The sequence below is a fragment of the Nicotiana tabacum genome, chromosome 20 (assembly GCF_000715075.1).
Source record: "Nicotiana tabacum cultivar K326 chromosome 20, ASM71507v2, whole genome shotgun sequence".
NCBI lineage: Eukaryota > Viridiplantae > Streptophyta > Magnoliopsida > Solanales > Solanaceae > Nicotiana > Nicotiana tabacum.
In genome coordinates, this window is record NC_134099.1 from 145,768,588 (window position 1) to 145,788,901 (window position 20,314).

Below are 20,314 nucleotides of genomic sequence, written 5' to 3' on the forward strand. Positions count from 1 at the left end.
AATAAAAAATATATTTCACCTTCTGATAATAAATAATTTTTTTAAAGAAAATTCATTAAGTAAACAAAATATAATTATTTAAGATTTAGTCACATCAAATCATCGAATGAGAGCTTCGGCGTAACTGGTAAAGTTGATGTCATGTGACCTTCTCCAGAAGGTCACGGGTCAAGCCGTGGAAACAACCTCATGTCCATGGATGGACCTTCCCACACATGGCGAGAAGTATTTAGCGGGAACTCACATTGAAAGTGCTTTGCAATTCTTATTATTTTTTATTTATTTCTAGAGCTTGGTACACTTTTTGAGGGGCAATTTCAATATTTTTTTTTCTGTCTTTGACGTCTAATGTAATTCTTTCTATTGCAGTTTCTTCAATTTTTAATAGTTCTCGTCCTATCAAACAAAAGGATTTTTTTAATATTTTATGGAAACCAAAAGTGTTCACGTTTGGCAAATTTATTGATCAAAACTACTTAAGAATATATTTAAGGTCCTATTTCGAGTCGACCCAAACATAAGGGACCATTTTTGTTATATTCTCCAATAATATCATGCCATGCCTCGGAAATCACACACAGCAAATTCACTGTCCAATTTATAGGGTTTCCTCTTACTCCTCGGGAGAATACTGCCGGAGCTCCGTTGACCACCACTGTCACCGGCGAAGGACAGTTCATTTCCGTTCCTGAAGCTCAGTCATTTCATTGACGGAGGTTTTCCAATCGATTTGGTAACAAGGTATGAAAATGTAGAAAAAGCGGACTTGTTTTCACTGTCAATTTTGTTACTTTTTTACTAGCAGCGTCTGCTTTTTTGCAACGAATTTGTGTAATTGTTTCTTGCTTTCTGCTCTTCTGAAACAGTGACAGTTCTCTTTTCTTGCCTTCCTTCATTCGGCATTACTGGGTTTATTTCATCCAAATTATAAATAATTCAATCTTAAAAAACAAATCCTCAAAACTAGATAGGTGTTTAGACAATATTTGAGTTGATGTTGAAAAAGAAGAGTATTTGAAGTTGAAGTTGGAAAAGTTTATGGATGAAATTGTGTTTACACATAAACTTATGTTTTATCAAAGTTGTAGATTTGTGCGTCAAAGCTCGTATCTCACTTGAAATGCACATTCAAACCAGTATTCTTACACAGTCAGCGTGAATCTCGATATTATTTTTTTTATAAGCAATTGAGATATCTTATTGATGTGAAAACCAGCAATAAGGAATGCTGGAGAAATGTAGATCCAAAAGGAGATAACTTTACAAAGTGTTTAGAGAGTTAAGAAAATTAATCATGGCTTCAGATTCCAAAACATCGACCCAAGCCATATTTATGCCAAAAGTTGAGCAAAAATAAACATTTGTGTATAAGGTTAATAACATTCTCCTTCTTCTCTTCAAAAACTCTAGCATTTCTTTCCTTCCAAATCACCCACCAAAGTACTGCCAATATAGTGTTCCAGATTCGAAATGGTTCTTTAGACAAAACCCTTTTATGCCATGCATGAAGAATGTCCAAAGCAGAATTTGAAGAACGTCACCCGATGCCCAAGCATTTAAAAAGAAATTCCATATTTGATAATTAAGGGTGCTTCTTACTCAAAATAATGTGAAAAGCAGAGGTATTCCTTTGTGCAATAGATGCTACTTATGCCTGGCAGAAGACAAAAATGTAGATCATTTATTTATGCACTGTCCAGTAACTAAGCGTGTTTGGGAAATGTTTTTATGAGTTTGGAATTGTTTGGGTGAAGCTTATGTAAGTAGGGGAAGGTGGAGAGTTATGGACTCTTATGTACACTGTTCTACACCATCCCTGATGGTTAGTAACTCCTTTATCTCTAGTTTTCTGTGCTTGTCAGTGCTTTGCACCATATTTATGTATGTGTATTTGTAACCTCTGCCACCATGTGCTGCTTTTGACATCTTCTGGTGTATATTTTCCTGAAGTTGTTTGTTGGCTTTTAACTTGATTTGCTTGTTATTTGTTTGTATTATGTTCTTCTCTGAAAATTGACTCTTGCTTTGTGTTTCAATCAGATGAGCAGCTCAGATGAGGAATCAGATTTCAGTGATTCTGAGATTAATGATTATATAGAGAAACCTTATCAAGAACTGAGAACTGGAAAATACAAAGTGAAGGGTCCAAATGGGTCTCTCAGATGCCCCTTTTGTGCTGGGAGGAAGAAGCAAGATTACAAGTACAAGGAACTCCTTCAACATGCTTCTGGTGCAGGTAAAGGTGCTCGTTTAGGTGCAAAACAAAAAGCAAACCACTTGGCACTTGCAATGTACTTGGAATCTGACCTAGCTAATGAGGCTGAGCCAGTACCCCCACGTGCTGTCACACCAGAGCGCACAGAAGCCGAGCAAACAGAAGTATTTTGCTGGCCTTGGACTGCAGTTGTTGTCAATATGTCAAAAGAAACAGCAGATGGAGAATCTGTGGACAACAAGGAGTATTGGTTAAAAAAATTCTCCTTGTATAAGCCCTTGGAAATTATGCTTTTCCATGATAACCAAGTGCTGGTGTCTGAAGCTATTGTGACTTTTGATAGGAATTGGACTGGTTTCAATAATGCAATGGAATTTGAGAAATCCTTTGAAGCTAGGCGCTGCAGTAAAAAGGAATGGTGTGCCCATAAAAGTTGCCCCAGTTCAAATATTTATGGATGGGTTGCTCGGGAAGATGATTTTAGAGCAGAAGGGGCAATAGGAGAATACCTCCGTGGAAAGGGGGAGTTAAAGACTATATCTGACCTGATCAAGGAAGAAACCCAGGATAGGAATAAGGTTGTAGCTACTCTAGCTAACGAGATTGATATGGAAAATGAAAATCTGGATGAGCTGCAGATACAGTTCAATTTAAAGACGTTGTCTCTTAGGCAGATGCTTGAGGAGAAAGACATACTACATCGTTCTTTCTTTGAAGGTTCCCAGTCATAAACCCATCCATTTTACTATTTTCATTTCACTGTGCAATTATATGTGATAATTATGTTCCTTCTTTTATGTGTTAGGAAATTTGACATTTTCCACTGATATGATGAGAGTATTTGGACTTGAAATTATACATCACACATGTTCTCTATTGACATGTTTCCTTTGTTTCTACATGTCAATTACTTTTAAATGTCTCCAGGATTGCTTTAAAAGAATTCTAAGGGACTCTAGGCCATCGGTTTGATATAAATCAGGAATTCAAGAAAGTCTGTTTCTGGAGAAAGAAATAGGACTAGTATTTTTGTATTTTGTGGTTAAAGAAACTGCTATCGTGCCTCCTGTATAACTGGTATCTAAAATACAGAAACAAGGAAGATGCAACGCCTTGCACGGGAGCATGTACAGAAGGTCCTACATGAGCAGGAGATGTTAAGTGTTGAACTGGAGAGGAAGAAGAAGCAGCTAGATATTTGGAGCAGAGAATTGAACAAACGTGAGACCTTAACTGAAAGAGAAAAGCAAAAGCTGGATGAGGAGAAGCAAAAGGTGATCAAACTTCTAATATCAGTCAAAGTTGTCTGATATTTTACATTATTATAATGTAGGTAGTTACACTCTTCTGGATTTTGGTGGTCAGCTTACTTACGGATGTATATTGTGTGAAGTAGAATAATATGCTGAAGCTTCCTATTCTTTTTTAGAAGAATTTGTTCTGGAAAATACATTCAATGCTTTTCTTGTTTACATCTTAAGGATCCTGAACATCGTTTGTGGACTTTCAGAATGACGTAAGAAACTCAGCACTTCAAATGGCCTCTGCAGAACAAAGGAAAGCTGATGAGAATGTGTTGAGACTAGTTGAAGAACATAAGGTGCTGCATTTATAACCCCGTCTCCCTCTCTCCCCCCTCCCGTCGTCTGTGTACACGCACACTCGCGCGCGCACACACACATTTGCTCCCGCAAAAACCTGGCAATGGGGTTTCTGCTACTGTTCTTTACAAATAGTCTTCACTCGAGTTATTTCAATACTGTTTTAGTCATTAGTGCTTTTACATGTGCAGAGAGAGAAGGAGGAAGCTTTGAGAAAGATACTTGAGCTAGAAAGAGAGAATGATACCAAGCAGAAGCTGGAAATGGAAATTGCAGAACTTAAAGGAAAACTAGAAGTTATGAAGCATCTAGGAGGTGACGACGATGCAGCTGTGCAAAATAAAATCAAGGAGATGAACGAGGAGCTGGTTGGGAAAATGGAAGAAATGGACGACTTGGAATCCTTGAATCAAACCCTTCTAGCGAAGGAGCGCAGGAGTAATGATGAGCTACAAGATGCTCGGCGCACGTTAATTACGGTATGATTCAGTATTAATGGCAATATGGCAGTAAGATTTTTATGTTATGAGATGCGGTTAAAAACCTTGTTTGGTGTTGGAGCTTCTTCTTGTTAAAGCACACTGCCTTTTGGCTGCTTAATCATCATCTTTTTAGGGATTGAATGAGCTCTTGACCAGCGGGCGCTCCCATATTGGGATAAGAAGAATGGGGGAAATCGATTCAAAAGCATTTCAGAATGCATGCAAGCAAAGGTTCCCAAATGAGGAAGCTGAGATCAAGGCTTTAGAACTGTGTTCTCTTTGGCAGGAAAAAATAAAAGACTCTGATTGGCATCCATTTAAAACTTTCATGGTTGACGAGTCCAAGGCTGAGGTTTGTCCCTTATGCCTATTTGTTTTATTATGTTACTGCTGCCAATATTATTCCTTTTAGGTTAAGAGCTGTGCATTGCACATAAAGGTCTGACGTTTAAAGGAGGATTTTTTTGAGAAGGTAAAGTAACTTTTTTAGTGTGGGGAAATTCCCATATGCCATATACAAGAAGTATATCAATAGTTAGACTGTTGGAGAGCCTACACAAAAATATGTTTCTCTACAACATACACCCAATCTCATGTACAAATATAATCCTCATGGGTACTAAAAAGAATGAGGGGCTTCTCTTGCTGGCTATTAGTTTCATGGTCTTCTCAACGACAGTCGTCTTTTATCTTTGGGTAAAGGTGGCAAAACTTAATTAGACCATAATCTTTAGTTACGTAAGGTAATAGCAAAAAGAAGAAAAGAAAACCAAACCCCTATTTGATGCCAGCCAAAAGAGAATAGTTGTGAACCTGTCCCCTAAATTTGGTATCCTAACTGCTCCACAACGATCTGAAAGAGAGAGAAGCATATTTCTTGTCATATTGGCTGCCATTTTGAGTATCTAATTAATTTTGCAACTAACTGCAGAAAGTGATTGATGAGAATGATGAAGCTCTAAAAAAGCTCAAGGAGGAATGGGGGGATGAAATTTACAATGCGGTAACTGAAGCTCTAAAGGAGATTGAGGAATACAATCCCAGTGGCAGATATGTGATCCCTGAGCTGTGGAATTTCAAGGAACAAAGGAAGGCTACACTAAAGGAAGCAATCAGCTTCATTTTCAAGCAATTAAAGACACATAAGAGGAAGAGATGATAACAAGGTGCTCATATATTTTCTTCCATTTCTGTCAAATGGAATATCTGCTTACACCTTCACTTGCTCTGTTTCATGCATTGTAGTGCAGTATCTTGTTAGTGGTTCATTACATAGTTGCTGATGATGTAGGAGACTCTTCGGCAACAGATGCTATGAGAGTTTAGGTGGTGGGAATTGGACGTCTCTTGCTATTAAATTAGTCTGTTGCTAGCACTTAAATATTCTTCATGGCGGTTGTAAAATTTGTACCACTGACCAGTAAGATGATTTTCCGTGTAATTGGACTAGGGACGTTCTAAATTGATGATTGCTGAATCTCAGATTAGCAAATGTGTGAAATTGAAAAAATTTACATAAGACCCACCCCTAATTACAAAAAAAAAAAAAAAAAAAAAAAAAAACACGGTGCTATTCCACTTTCAAAATATAGCAACAAAATCTTCGCATAATATATGCCACCTCCAACAAAATCTACATAGGGATTTTAAGGATATGATTCTTATCTTTTCTCTCAGATTGTTCACAAAATCTAATTCTAGATTACAAATTGATTTGGGAGCTGTAACGGTTGAAAACTTCAAGGTTCCTTCTGCTCTGGGTTCTTTCACTTTCCAAATCTAAAGTTAAAAAAACAATTTAACTGAAGAACCACTGTTTGTTGCTGGGAAGTTGCTTTTGAATTACTTTTAAACTTAAAAACATGGATAGTCACTGTTTTGGTGATTAAAACATGTATAAACACATCAGTCGCCTCTAGTGAAGCTTCGAAGCTGAAATTTGGGTTTGCAAATTAGAAATCATTTTCGACTGGTTGTTGTTTCAAAAGTTTGTGAACATCTGGAAGAGCTTACATCTTAAGTTTGGGACGACTTGGTGCATTGTACTTCGAGGTTTAAAAGAAAAATCTCATGTATGTCACTTGTCTAATTGGAACAAAGTTCGTGTAATATACGTGCTCATTAGGAACACCCCTAAGTTCAGGTGTCTAAATAAAAAATTGTGTCAACTTTAAGTGTCTCCATATGTATTCAGCCTATATATATATATATCACATGTTTGTTGTATGTATGCAAGCAGTATAACTTAGTTGCCTGAAATTCATGACATACATAGTTGTATTCTTCAAAATCTCGACTTCGAATTTTTCTTATATCAAAACCAATTCGAATTAGTTTTAAATGCACTCAAACTTCAAAATCGACGACTCCAAGCCATTTCCAACAAGATCAAGCAACACCCGCCTGATTTTCGACACAAACGTTTGAGTGTAACTGAAATCAGATGAAACTTCAACTTGACAATGGTGGAATCATATCTTTTTCTCAAATATGGCTTCCCAGTAGAGAATATCTAATAGAATCACTTAGATTTCTCACTTCGAAACTCAAACACAAATCTCCAAAACTCCTCAGAATCTCAGATCTCAAATTTCTTTTATCGATTAATCAATTGAGTGCTTTGTACGCAAAGATAGATGAATTGGATGGAGAGTGTGAGCATGTGATTTTTGCATTATACAAAATACTCCTATAAAATCCCAAGAAAATAGGTTTTCTGTTAATTATTTGCCATTTTAGGAATTTTTGTAGGATTTTCTTAATTATTTGCATTTCTGTGCATGTTTAATTTTTATTTAAATCATGAAAAATACCAAAAATATCATGCGTTGAATTAGGATTGGTTTTTACATTTTTAGGATTAATCATTAATTATTTGTTTTATAGAAATTTGAAAATTACAAAAAATAGCTCATTTTTACATTTTTCGCCTTTTAATTTTTTGTTTACTGATTTTTCTCTTTTAATTTAGAATTAAGTTATTTTTATAATTTTTACAATTAGTTAATTAGTTTAACTTCACAATTTTGTGATTAATTTAGGTTTTTAATTTAAAAAAAAAAGAGAAAAAGAAAAGAAAAGAAAAGGAATAAAAGAAAGAATGGAAAAAAGGGGTTTGCTTTTGAAATTGGGTCAATTTTACACCTAAATTTGGCCCAGATCCGTTCCCAAATTACCAAAACCCAAGCCCAAATCTTGTATACCCGGTCCAGCTCCCATGGTTCCAAAACGACCCCGTTTTGTGTTAATCTAATCACAACCGTTGGATTTGAATCATCCAACGACTCGGAACTCACAGTTCACTTAATAATAAAACTGTCCGAACCTTGGACCCCCCCCCCCAATTGAACCCCTCTCATTCCATCTCTATTCTCTCCACAACAAACCCTAGCCGCCCCTTTACCCCTCACCGGCTCCACCGTAGACCGCCCACCGGAAATCGCCTCACGGTAGTTCCGGTGGTCCAAAGCTCCCCAAATTTACACCTTGAACTCCCCTTCACCTCCTCAATCCATATCACCAACTCTTTTTCTTCGAATCCCTGCCGATTTGCTCGAATTTTAGATCGAAAATCCGGCCCAAAAAACCCTAACTTCCCCAAATTACCCCAAATTCATACAATACAGGCCTCAACCTTCCCTCACCCCTATCTCACCATTGATTCCCCAAAAATCCCGGCCGAATTCCACGAATCTTAAATCTCAGAATCATCGAGCCCTAATTTTTTTCCTTTTCTGATTTTTGTTCAAGATTTGGTCAAGTGGACTTAAAACCTCTATTAGTCGACTGTTAAGAACAGTTGATTAATGGTAGTCAAAGTCCATTTACACTTCGAAGGATTTTGGATGAGTGCTCAAATTGACTTAGTCTTGAAATAAATTTAGGTAAATCTCCTTCCTTTCTTCTGTTTGTTTAAATTTATCTTTGTTTTTCTTCTGCATGTTTAAATGGTTTTTATTAGCCGCATGTTTAGGTTTAATTTTAGATTTTATTTTTTCTCTCTTTCTTTATTCATGACTGTTTATTTGTTCTTGATTGATTAAAAGCATGTTTTGAATTTCAGTATTCGATTGCATGATTTTCTTTTAGTTAATTCGAGTTCTGTTTGTTTAAATCATGGATTCATCTCGAAATCAGTTAATTGTAGTTTCCCATTTAGTATCCGGATTCATCCAACTGCTTAATTTTGCTCATTTGATTTGTCTTGGCATGTTTGTTTGTGTTTTCCCTAGTCTGCAAATCAATAGATACTTAGAGGGGTCAAATGAACAAAAAGAAACTTAGGGGGTCATAGAGGGCTAGATAGTTGTTGAAATCAGATAATTTTTATGCTGGAATGTTCTAGAAAAGAAGGGCAGCTGGCCTCATTTGGTTAGTACAAAGTACTAAAACCAATAGAGGAAAACCAGCTGTCCAATTCTGTTGGAATATGCTTTTTGTGGCTGAGGAATAATTCTTCCAGCAGATGACATCTTTGGTACCTATATATGGTACCATTTCTATACAGAAAAATCAGATTTGATAACCAAAAAAAGACCTAAAAGTTCTCTGCATTTTCTCATTCTAAGTTTACTAAAGAAGACAGACATTCAGTCTTATTCTCTGCAAAAAGCTCTATTTTATTCTTGAAAAGTTCAGATTCCAAAAATCATTGAAAAAACTCCAAAACCTCTGATTTTCTGATTCTTTACAAGTTAAAATATGGTGTGAAGTAGAGATTTCCCTGGTTTCCTCTAGCTGGTTTTTGGTTTCAAAGCTGTTTTCACATAGTCCGGGTTTATTGCTGTGTTTTGTTGGCTGTTGCTGCTGGATTCTGGTCATTTCCTCTTTGGATTTGGGAGCCTTTATTTGGTTCCTTTTTCTTCTGTTCATTTTGCCTTTAGGCATGTAACCCTATTCTGACTATGAAAGAATCTATTTGCGCAAACTTGAAGCTCTTCCTGACTTTGTGTGTATGGCTGTATGTTTTCATAGTAGGAGTTAAAGTGTGTCCATTTTTCTTCATCAGCTTTTCTTATGTTTTTATGTGCATTTCAGTAGTAGGAAAATAATCTTAAAACTGCATAAATAGCTTTGCTTCATAATAGCATTTAGGTTTGATGTTGTTTGTAATTTATTTGAGTTATGCTTTCTTTCTCTCTTTCACCTGATTCCTTTTACTTAAAAAACTATTTTTTTTGATTGTTTGGCCATGAGCTGCAGCCTGCAGATTTAGCCATTGGTTGGCTAAAATCAGCAGGTTTAGAAGCTAAAACTTTGGAACCCTGTTGTATGATATGGATATGATGAAGGAAGACCAAGCTTTAATGGACAAGCCATGTCCAAAAGAGGCAGGAATTCTCTTTAGTTATGCAAATTTGTAATAGTGGTAGCCTAAATACAGTCAGTCAAGTAGTTGTAGTTTGGACTGTTACTTAGAGTAGTTCTTAAGAAAGTAGTATTTTTGGTTCAATAGCAATACAAAAGATTGTTTACTGCTGTAAAATTGTCATTATATTCAGATTTTTTTGTAGTAAGTGGAATGTTAAAGAACTTGGTTAAACAGGCTCTACTTGTAAATTCCAGCCTAAATTTTACTTACATTTTGTATACTGGATTGCAATTAATGCATCTAAGTGTATATTCATCATGGCATGGATTAGTATATGGCAAAATTTGAAGTTTAGTTTCTGTCAATAACGTTGGCTTAAATTAGACATCTTCTGTTGATTTATTTTATAAGCTATAAGGGAGGAATTGAAATTCTTAGTTTGGGCGTGGCTAAGGCCGAAGCAAAGCAGCCTGGTGGTAATGGTAAAGGGGTTACCCCCAAGTTCAAAATAGGCTGAAGTTTTGAGTAAGCCCATAAATAAAAATTACCCCAAATGAACCTGAGTTTCGGTCATTAGGCCTGGGCCATAAGCCTAAGAATTCGGTTTGTTCAAAGGTTCTTTATCAACTATAGTGTAAGTATATATTTTTGCAAACTGTGTTGGCAATGTTTGAATTAAAATTACGCTGCATATTTTTGATCATTTAAAAGTTTAGTTGATTTCAAATTCTTTAATTTTTGCAAATGCACGAGTAGTGGTTAGAAGTAAGGGTGAATAGGCCCGGCCGAAAAATATAGTAACTGGGCCCGCCTCATACAGGCTCAAAATGAGCCAGCTCTTGGTGAGAAAAAAAGGCCTGTCAAGTCCTTTGAATTTGGTTCACTTCTTTGGACCCAATTTCAGGCCTAACGCAATTGCAAGGATTGCTTGATCCTTTTGCCAGAAGGTCAAATGGGCCACTGTCGGCTCCCAAATCTCTTGCCAAAGAATAATTAAGAGCTCAGCGGGTTCAGTTATATTTTTAAGTCCAAATTAGTTATCTTAATTAATTAAGCCCTCTAAAATTGAGGTGTGCCATTTTCCGTTAAATAACCCATGACCCTCATGAAATTAATTCAAACCTTGTAAAAATTGAGGTGCGCCATTAATTAAACTCTCCATGGCCCTCATAAATGTTGTTAATTTAAACCTTCGTAGTTGCTTTAGGCGCGTTCTTTAAATGATTCAATCATAGCTACGTGTACGATTTCCGTGATGTAGTTGTGATTTTTAATTACCAAATTCGGGTGTGCATGTCATGTGATCCGATCATAACAACTTCGAATAATAATAAAATAAACATATCGCGAATTGCAGGTGCATTTCATGTAGCGTGGTTTGCGGTGTGTCCCAAAATGGCAAGTGTACGACAACCATAACTTGTTTCAAGAAATAATTCCATAAATCCTAAAGCGGTTTTAAAGTAAAAAATGCACAATAGGTTTAAAACATGTAATAAATAAGATAATAAGCCGATTATTAATAGTTTAAACGACCGTGCTAGAACCACGGAACCTGGGAATGCCTAACACCTTCTCCCGGGTTAACAGAATTCCTTACCTAGAATATTTGGTTTCGTAGACTTTTTAAATAAAGTCGATTTCCTCGATTTGGGATTTTAAAAATAAACGGGTAACTTGAGACACCAATTAAACTATTCCAACTGGCGACTCTGATAAATTAATTAATCCCATTTTGATTTATGTCACTTTAATTGGAAAAACTCCTATATCCGCCTTCGGGCGGGTAAAAAGGAGGTGTGACAGAGAGAAAATTAGGAAGTTTGTGAGGGATATTTTTACCAAAATTGGAAACTAAAATCAAGGGGGACAGTATTTGGCTTAAATTGCTACAAAATGAAAATTATTACTCCCTCTTTTTTAATTTAGATGAAACACTTTCCTTATTAGTCCATTCAAAAAAGAATGACATATTTCTACAATTGGAAATAATTTAATTTTAAACTTTTTATTTTACCCATTTTACCCTTAATGAAAAGCTTTTATAATCACACAAATGTCATGGTCCCACAAAACTTTTATCGCTCAAGCTTTTAAGATCACAAGTTTCAAAAGTTTCTTTTTTTTCTTCTTAAACTGCGTGCCGAATCAATGTAGCTCATCTAAATTGAAACGAAGAGAGTATTAAGTTTGTTAATTATTTGCAGGTGCATCAAAAATGTTCTTAATGCTTCTAAATTGCGATGTCGTGTAAAATTCCCAAAAAAGATTAAGTTAGTAATTTTGATAGACTAAACTCATTTTAAATGTAAATTTGACCAACTAAGCATTTTTTTTTCTTTTCATTCGGTGTTCGGTATCCGTATTGGAGTCTGATTATATCCGGATTTGCGCCGCGTAGGGCCCCATTCGGGGGGAAGCGCTCCCTACCAAATTTTTTTCATACCCAGGGCTCGAACCCGAGATCTCCGATTAAAGGAAGAACAGTCTCATCCACTGCACCACATCCTTTGATGGTACCAACTAAGCATTCAACATAGAATTGGACTGTATACAAAGTGAAGTGGGAAAACTATATACTATAGTAATTTTCAAAAATAATAGCTGGCAAAATTATATATATTCAATGTATAATATATGTATACCGGCTTGAAAAAGTAAAGATTGAATCTGACAGGCTATTTGTGTAACAATACCTTATTTCTACAGAGAAATAGGGGGTGAGCTGCTAAATGGGTAGACAATATGGGCCGTGGTCCAGAAAGATGATTTTGGGCTTAGAGACCACGACTCGAGTATAATAGAGTAAAATTGTGTAGGGTTTTAGTTTTTTCTAAAGCCTAGAATATAAGAGCGCAAGCTTCTCAGCATCTCTATTTTCCTTCACTGTCCGACGCTGCTCTCTCTTCATCGGAGGTATTCTATTTCTCTCTACCTCAATCTTTACTGATTAATCTCTTTATTTACTTTTATTAAAAAAATGATTCTATACAGTCTCTTGTGTATGTGCAATTAAATTTTTTTGTTTTGCATATCTATCTGTGTGTGTGTGTGTGTGTATGTATGCATATACAGTAGTCAATGAAGCTAGAATGAATCATTGTAGAGCAAGGTTTAGATCCAAGTAGAGACAAAAACATCTAATTGATTGCCTTATGCCTGAACTTTGGTATAGTTACCGTATATATGTATTGGTAGGAGTTAGCATGTATCCGGTTGTTGGTAAGAGCAGGGGCGTATACACCTTGTCCTATGCGGTGTCACGGGACACCACTTCGTCGAATTTTTTTACTAGTTATGTATAAGAGAATTATAATTATAGAGAAAAAATATAGAAAATGACACCGCTTACAACTACAATAAGTTATTTATTTGTTCATTTCTTCAAATTGTGACGCCGCATATGAAAAATTGTGCCTATGCCACTGGTGGAGACTACTCTTACAAATAAGAAGTAAATGATAAAGTGAACACGCCAATCTCTAGGAGTTGGTTTGGTTGGAAAGATAAAAAAATAATCCCGGTACTCATTTGGCATTATTGTCCTGTTTTTGGTTAGTATCTTCATTTCGGTATAACTAAAATCAGTATAATTATAGCTTAAAAATAAGTATTCCACATTCTGTTATATGGTATACAAGATGGAATAACTATACTGGTACTATTAATATCTGTAGATCAATCCTGCATAACTAGTCTGTGAACGAAATGAATGCTAAGCAATTCATGTCATTACTAAGAATGTGTTTTGAAGGGAGAAGTTCTATTGGTGCCCCCACAATTCTATTCCTGTTTAACTAATTCATGCTTAATTTTAAGGTGGTTAGTTTTTCAGCCTTTTTGTTGACGTAATTTCATTTTCTGAATTTATTTTTGCTGGCTTATGACAGGTTTGGTCTATATCTTGAATTAGATCCAAGAAGAGAAAATGTCTGGGTAAGTAGTAATAGTATTATAGATTTAGCAGCATTAACTATGTGCACTGGCATGAAAATTTTTGTACCTGGAATAGACATGTTTCATATGATCCATATTTTGGTTAATGTTTACTGAAATTTTACATTTTCTTGGTCTCTCCAAAATTGGGTAACTTGCATTTGGTTAACATGAACAAGCCATATTAGTTCTCTTTTTTAGTAAAGATACCGCATTCTTTTTGGTTTTTGTTGCTTTGTATGTCATGGATTGTAGAGTTGATTTAGGAAATAAGGCCACCTTCCATCTTTTCATGTTTTATCATTTTGATTGTCTTGTATTCATCTTTTCTAACCATCTTTACTTGATGACATTTCTCTTATTATTTAGAAGCTCTCGATTTAAATGGTTATCTTCTCATTTCCATGTCATTTTGTTTATTCCTTGATTTAATGTAATGCAGTGAAGAGGCTGTTGTTGCTGAGACCCCAGCTCCCGCTGCCGCTCTTGGTGAGCCCATGGATATCATGACGGCATTGCAACTTGTCCTCAGGAAATCACGGGCTCATGGTGGGTTAGCTAAAGGCCTTCACGAGGGTGCAAAGGTCATCGAGAAGCATGCTGCCCAACTTTGTGTATTGGCAGAGGACTGCGACCAACCAGACTATGTGAAATTGGTCAAAGCGCTATGTGCTGATCACAATGTTAACCTGATCACAGTTCCTAGTGCCAAGACACTCGGCGAATGGGCTGGTGTAAGTAAAAAGCTATTGATTCTGATTAAAGTTTAAAGAAAAGCAGTTACTGCCTTTTCTCTTTCAACAATTAATCAATTCAGAAGTCTGTTTGTTGAGTTTTGGTAGCTAAATACTGCGGCTAATTTTCTCACTTTCATATTTCATTTTGCAGCTGTGCAAGATTGATTCAGAAGGCAAAGCAAGGAAGGTTGTTGGTTGCGGTTGTGTTGTCGTAAAGGTAAAGAATGAGCTACACCTAATATTATTGAGAGTAATTTTTTTTTTTGTCAATATCTCAACGTTTAATTCACATTTAAATTGCTATTCCAGGATTTTGGAGAGGAAACAGAAGGACTCCACATTGTTCAGGAATATGTGAAGTCTCACTGAGTGTGACCAGCATTGAATTAGTCTTTGTAGTAAACATATGGATTTATCTTTAGAGAGCGTTTAGCTTTTTTTGAAGATGCCATCGGAACATTTTTTATTGTTAAACAACCAGATTTTGATAATTGCTTGTACGCATTCATGCTTCTGTTTTTGTCTTGAATTTAATGTCTTTTGGACCCTATGAATGAGCCTAGCCGATTATAAATCTGTCGAAGTAATTTGGACGTGTGCAAGAATGAAATTAGGAGTGATATCAGCAGCTTATTAATTCAAAAGTAATCTTCACACTTAGTCAATGGACTTTACCCTGGTAGTGTTCTTTGATAATGATTTGAGTTTTCAGTAAATGCTGAATTACTTGATGAACTAACGATAGGTAAAATGTCACAATTAAAATGCTGATGACTTTATAGTGTCTGTGGTTAAATTGATTGGTAACTTAAACATAAACCATCTAACTTAAGCGAAGACTGGTGTTTATTGAATTATAGCTGCCTAAATTATAGTTGGAAGTGCCGTTACTTAAGATTTTTCCAAAACTAGTAACTTAATATTTTGAACTCATTGTACTCTTAAATAATGGGTTAGAAGTTTAGAATCAATTGCAATTTTAGTGGGTTTTCATGTATACATACAACCTGTCATGGGTGGCTTTCCAGCCATGACCCCTTAGACGCGCCCCATGGCCTCCTGACAAGCCTCTCAACACCTAGCGCCATGGACGGCCCCGTGGTCTTGGCCGCGCCAAGTGACAAGCGCATCTATGCTTATATCGCCCCACTGATAGCCCTCGCCAGTGCCCAGCCACAAGCAGATGCCAACAACGCTCCGTGCAGACTCTATGCTTAAGTTAAGGCTGCTTGCTGCCAACGGACACGCTTCTACCTTGTAGGAATTTAAGTCATTTTCATTGTAAATATAGAGTAATTTTACTTCCTGTATTTCCAATTCTCTCTAGCTTAGTTAGGTCAAGTCCTGTAACTTTGGTTTATTTTTTTAAGCATTATTAGGGGGATCAAGCAATCAAACTTTCAAACAAACAAACAATTCTGTGTACTGGTGTCTCTCCCCTTTGACACCGTCTTGCCTTTCTGTAGTCTTTCATTAATACAATCAAACTTTCTTTTATTCTCAATTCTCCTTTTTGTTCTCTCAATTTCTCTTGACATTGGTTTTTCCATACGACACTAACAGTCTCGTCTAACGTACGGAGGGGACCGCAGTTGGCAGATAGTAACTGCACGGACATCGGTTGCTTAGCTTTACGTCGCCCTTCTAAGGAATCTCAGGAAAGCGCCATGTAATAGTTTTCTCCCTTACCTAAGTTGGCGACGTCCTCGACGCCTTACTCGCAAGATAATCATCGATCATGCTCTTGTAGGCTTTGAGGTTTGTTCCCTTGTCCCAAGTATTCTCCTCTGTATCACAACCCTGCCATTTTACCAAGAACTCTTGGTGATCTTTTCTTGAAGCATGAACCACTCGATCATCGAGAATAGCTTATACGCACCTTTTCCCGGTTGAATTAGGGCCTCGAATACTAGGTATTGTGAGTTGGCTCCGTAAAGGATCCTCCATGTCTTCCCGAAAAGGTTTCAGAAGGCTGACATGGAAGACTGGATGAGTCTTCCACAAGTTGGGGTAATCACCCAGTATGTAACTTTCCCAATGCGCTTCTCAATGGACAATGGTCCAATGTACTTTTGCAATAGGCGAGTGTCATAGACCCCTACAAATAATTATCGCTTTGGGATATCACCATCACTTTGTTCCTACTTGGTATTCAACAAAGCGGCGATTTTGATCAGCATGCTTTTTCACCCGCTTTTGAGCTTTGACAAGATAACTCTGCACTATCTCCAAATTTCACTTCCGTTCCTTCGAGAAGCTAGCTGTTCGAGGAGATTTCAACATTTTTGGGGCATGGAGTAGCCGTTATTGTCTGGTAACAATTTCAAAAGTGCTTCTGTTTGTAATAGAGGTCTTTTGTAAATTGAAACACAATTGAGCAACATCCAAAAGATTCACCCAATTCTTCTGCGATCCGGTAACAAAATGGCGGAGTTATTCCTCCAGCATGCCATTAAACCGCTCTGTCTGGCCATCTGATTGTGGATGGAAACTTGAACTGTGGCTCAACTTTGACCTAAGGCACTTAAAGAGCTGAGTCCAAAAGTTGCTAGTGAAGCGAGAGTCGCGATCACTAACGATGTCTTTAGGTAGACCCCATTACGTGACAACATGAGAGAAGAAGAGTTGAGTTGTATCTTATGCTGATATATATTTTGGGGCTGCTATAAATGTAACATACTTGGAAAATCGATCTACCACAACTAAGATAGATGTAAGATCTCCGACCTTGGGCAATCTGGTGATGAAATCCAGTGAAACACTTTCCCAAGATCTCTTTGGAACAGGCAATGGCTCCAAAAGTCTCGCTTGTGTCAAGCGGTTTGACTTATCTTTCTGGCATACTAGGCAAGTCTTCACATACTGCACAACATCATTAGCCATTTGAGGCCAATAATAAGCACGACACTACAATGTCATGGTGCGTTCTTCACCTGGGTGGACGACCCACAAAGTATCATGGCGTTCCATCAGAAGAGTCCTTCGCAGATCGCCTCCTTTAGTAACATATAATTGGTTTCCTTTCACCTTCCAGAATCCATCTTCCATGTAAAACTAGCAAGTCTTGCCTTGTCCTACCAAATCAACCTGATACCGTGCAACAGGATCCTTGGTGAGTAGATCCTGTATCTGGTATTTTATAGGGGTGGCCACCTCGCTCCCCCTTAGGGTGGCGAGTAGGCACACTAATGCTAGATTAGCCCTTCGACTAAGCGCATCAGCAACTTGGCTGGTCTTCTCACTTAAGTACTCGGGATTGAAGTGAAATTCCGCTAGGAGTTCCTACCACCTAGCATGTCGGCCATTCAGCTTTGCCTGGGTCATGAAATGGCTACAACTGTGCTTTCTGTCTTGACCACGAACAGAGTTCCCAACAGAGTGCCTCCAAAGGCGTAAGCAATGGACGATAGGCAATAATTCTTTTTCGTGGGCGACATAGTGTCATTCTTCATCCTTCAACTTTCGGCTCTCGTACGCCACTGGATGCCCCTCTTGTAGCAAGACTCCATCTAGAGAATAGTTAGAGGCATCCGTTTATACTTTGAACAGCTTGGTCAAATCAAGGAGGGTCAAGACGAGGTTACTAGACATAGCCCTTTTCAATGCGTTGAAGACCTCCGCTCGCCTGGGACCCTAATCCCAAGGCATGGCTTTCTTTAGGAGTTTTGTAAACCGCACTACAATGAGAGAGCAATTCTTGACAAACCAGCGATAAAAATTGCATAGGACAAGGAGCGCCCTCAAGGAGTGGATATCCTTAGGCGGCGGCCAATCTATGATAGCCTGAATCTTCTGTTGGTCCATCTTGATCCGCTCTTCCTCGATGACATGTCCGAGAAAGTCAATCTGTCTTTTGGCAAAGGAGCACTTGGATAGCTTCACATATAATTCGTGCTCCTGCAGTTGAGATAGGATATTCCGCAGGTTCTCCAGGTGTTCCTCCAATGTTTTGCTATATACCACAGTGTTGTCCAAGTACACCACTACGATTCATCAATGTACTCTCAGAAGACTTGGTTCATCAGAGTGCAAAATGTGGCTGGAGCATTAGTCAAGCCGAATGGCATGACCAGGAAGTCGTACGACCCATATCTTGTCACACAGGTCGTCTTATGTTCATCTCCCTCAGCAATCCGGACTTGCTAGTAACTTGTCTTCAGGTCTATTTTTGTGAACACTATAACACCACCCAGTCTATCAAATAGGTCTGCTATTAGTGGGATAGGGTACTTGTTCTTCACAGTAATTTTGTTTAAGGCCCGATAATCCATACAAAGTCGTAAGATGGCATCATGTTTCTTTTGGAATAACACATGGGACCCATAAGGGGACTTCGAGGGTGCAATGATCCCCGTGTACAACATTTTCGTCAACTATCTCCGAAGCTCGGTGAGTTCGGGTTGTGACATTCTGTAATACGCCCGGACAGGTGGCTTCGCACCCGGCACCAACTCATCTCATGGTCCACGGTGTGCCTAGGCGGGAGTCGCTTTGGCATGTCCTCTGGCATGACGTCTTCAAACTACTTTAGCAGCTCCTTCATGAGTGCAAGAATGATACCCAAAGAGCATTCAATATCTTTAATACAGAGGGTATCCAGGAACGTAGGTTCATGTCTTTTGACTCCCTTCTTCAACTGCAAGGCCGATATGTTCTCTGCAGCCATCTTTATGGTTGTGCAAGGCTTGGCCCCGTCTGCTCCAATCATCAGTAGCATGTCTGCATATGGTATAGGAATGGTGTTGGTTTGTCTCATGAATTCCAATCCAACTATCAACTCCAAGTCATCTATGATAACCATACGCAAGTTAAATTTTCCTTCATAAGGACCAAGATTCACCGGCACCCCTTTGGCTATTCCACCCACTAGCTAAGGCGGTGAGTTGATAGCCTTGACACGACCTCTGGTCTTTCCCACAACTAGACCAAGGCGCTCTACCTGAGTTGAGGCTAAGTAGTTGTAAGTAGCACCTGTGTCTATCATCGTCCGAATGGGCTTGCCATTAACTTTTATTTCGACGAACATCAGGGTCTTCTCTTGGTTAAGAGGAGGCCTCTCATCCGCCTTCTTTTTTCCTTTCTTGCTGGTTGGGCATGGGTCCTTCTTCTTACAAATACCGGCATTGGTTCCTGCTAAGGCCTTAGAAAAAGAACATACAAGTGTGTTGAAGGCACATATTGGTTTTGTCTGGTCAGCATCATCTGTGTCGTCATCCATCCCATCATCAAATATTTGATGGGGGTTCATTTGTGCCTCTGGGCATTCATTGTTCCAATATGGCCCGCCGCAATGATGACATCCTGAAGGGGGCTTCCTCCCCCGATCGATGTTGTGAGACGCAACACTATTGCTGCCTGAGGAAGGAGTCTTAGATTTGGTTGCACTCCGATCTCCTCCACTTCTTCTAGGGCCACCATTGTTAGGTTTGCCCCCTTTATATCCTCCTTGGACATGCGGTTGAGGCCTATCCGAGCTTTCACTTTATAGTCCCCAAGGCATTCCGCTACTTGGATCACCTTGGGTAAAGTGTCTACCCTTTGTCTTTGCAGCTCTATACGGGCATAAAGTTTCAAACCTTCGAGGAATGTGAAGAGTTTGTCTTTGTCCCTCATATCCCGTATGTTCAGCATGAGCACAGAGAATTCCCGCACGTAATCTTGCACTGACTTGGTCTGACAGAGCTCCCGTAGCTTTTTCCGCGCATTGTACTCAACATTTCTAAGAAAGAACTGTAGGCGTATGACTGCCTTCAGTTCTGCCCGTGTCTCGAGAGTATCTTCACCGGCCCTGATGGCTTCATATTTCACCTGCCACCAGAGTTTAGCATCACCCTGAAGATACATGGCAACCATTCCTATATTTTTTGCTTCTTCTAACTCCCCCATGACATCGAAGTACTGTTCGATGTCGAAGATGAAGTTCTCCACTTTCTTGGCATTCCGAGCTCCATTGTATGGTTTTGGCTTAGGAACCTTCAGCTTTTGTGGCACAGGGGCGAGGTTCACAGCACCTCAAATATGGTTTCTGCCTC

General features: G+C 38.3%; 2 protein-coding genes across 2 annotated transcripts; both read left to right on the plus strand.

Moving 5' to 3' along the window:
* Positions 1 to 519: 519 nt before the first annotated feature.
* On the plus strand, positions 520 to 9,857 carry LOC107774607 (factor of DNA methylation 1). The gene is made up of 8 exons (XM_016594196.2): positions 520 to 741; positions 2,041 to 2,932; positions 3,308 to 3,489; positions 3,726 to 3,815; positions 4,008 to 4,295; positions 4,432 to 4,650; positions 5,230 to 5,464; positions 9,501 to 9,857. Exons 2-7 carry the CDS (start codon positions 2,041 to 2,043, stop codon positions 5,455 to 5,457), a joined length of 1,899 nt encoding a protein of 632 aa, XP_016449682.1. The 5' UTR covers positions 520 to 741; the 3' UTR covers positions 5,458 to 5,464; positions 9,501 to 9,857.
* Positions 9,858 to 12,434: 2,577 nt separating this feature from the next.
* LOC107774609 (small ribosomal subunit protein eS12-like) lies at positions 12,435 to 14,830 on the plus strand. Its single transcript, XM_016594197.2, has 5 exons — positions 12,435 to 12,525; positions 13,500 to 13,545; positions 13,988 to 14,279; positions 14,434 to 14,499; positions 14,592 to 14,830. The coding sequence occupies exons 2-5, from the start codon at positions 13,538 to 13,540 to the stop codon at positions 14,649 to 14,651; spliced, it is 426 nt and encodes a 141-aa protein (XP_016449683.1). The 5' UTR covers positions 12,435 to 12,525; positions 13,500 to 13,537; the 3' UTR covers positions 14,652 to 14,830.
* The last annotated feature ends 5,484 nt before the right edge of the window (positions 14,831 to 20,314 follow it).

Excerpts from the sequence above, each read along its gene's own strand:
- LOC107774607 (XM_016594196.2), top strand. The coding sequence starts at position 2,041 with ATGAGCAGCTCAGATGAGGAATCAGATTTCAGTGATTCTGAGATTAAT. Across the intron at positions 2,933-3,307 it reads ACATCGTTCTTTCTTTGAAG|AAACAAGGAAGATGCAACGC; the intron begins GTTCCCAGTCAT and ends TCTAAAATACAG. Across the intron at positions 4,296-4,431 it reads CTCGGCGCACGTTAATTACG|GGATTGAATGAGCTCTTGAC; the intron begins GTATGATTCAGT and ends TCATCTTTTTAG.
- LOC107774609 (XM_016594197.2), top strand. Across the intron at positions 14,280-14,433 it reads CACTCGGCGAATGGGCTGGT|CTGTGCAAGATTGATTCAGA; the intron begins GTAAGTAAAAAG and ends TTCATTTTGCAG. Across the intron at positions 14,500-14,591 it reads GCGGTTGTGTTGTCGTAAAG|GATTTTGGAGAGGAAACAGA; the intron begins GTAAAGAATGAG and ends TTGCTATTCCAG.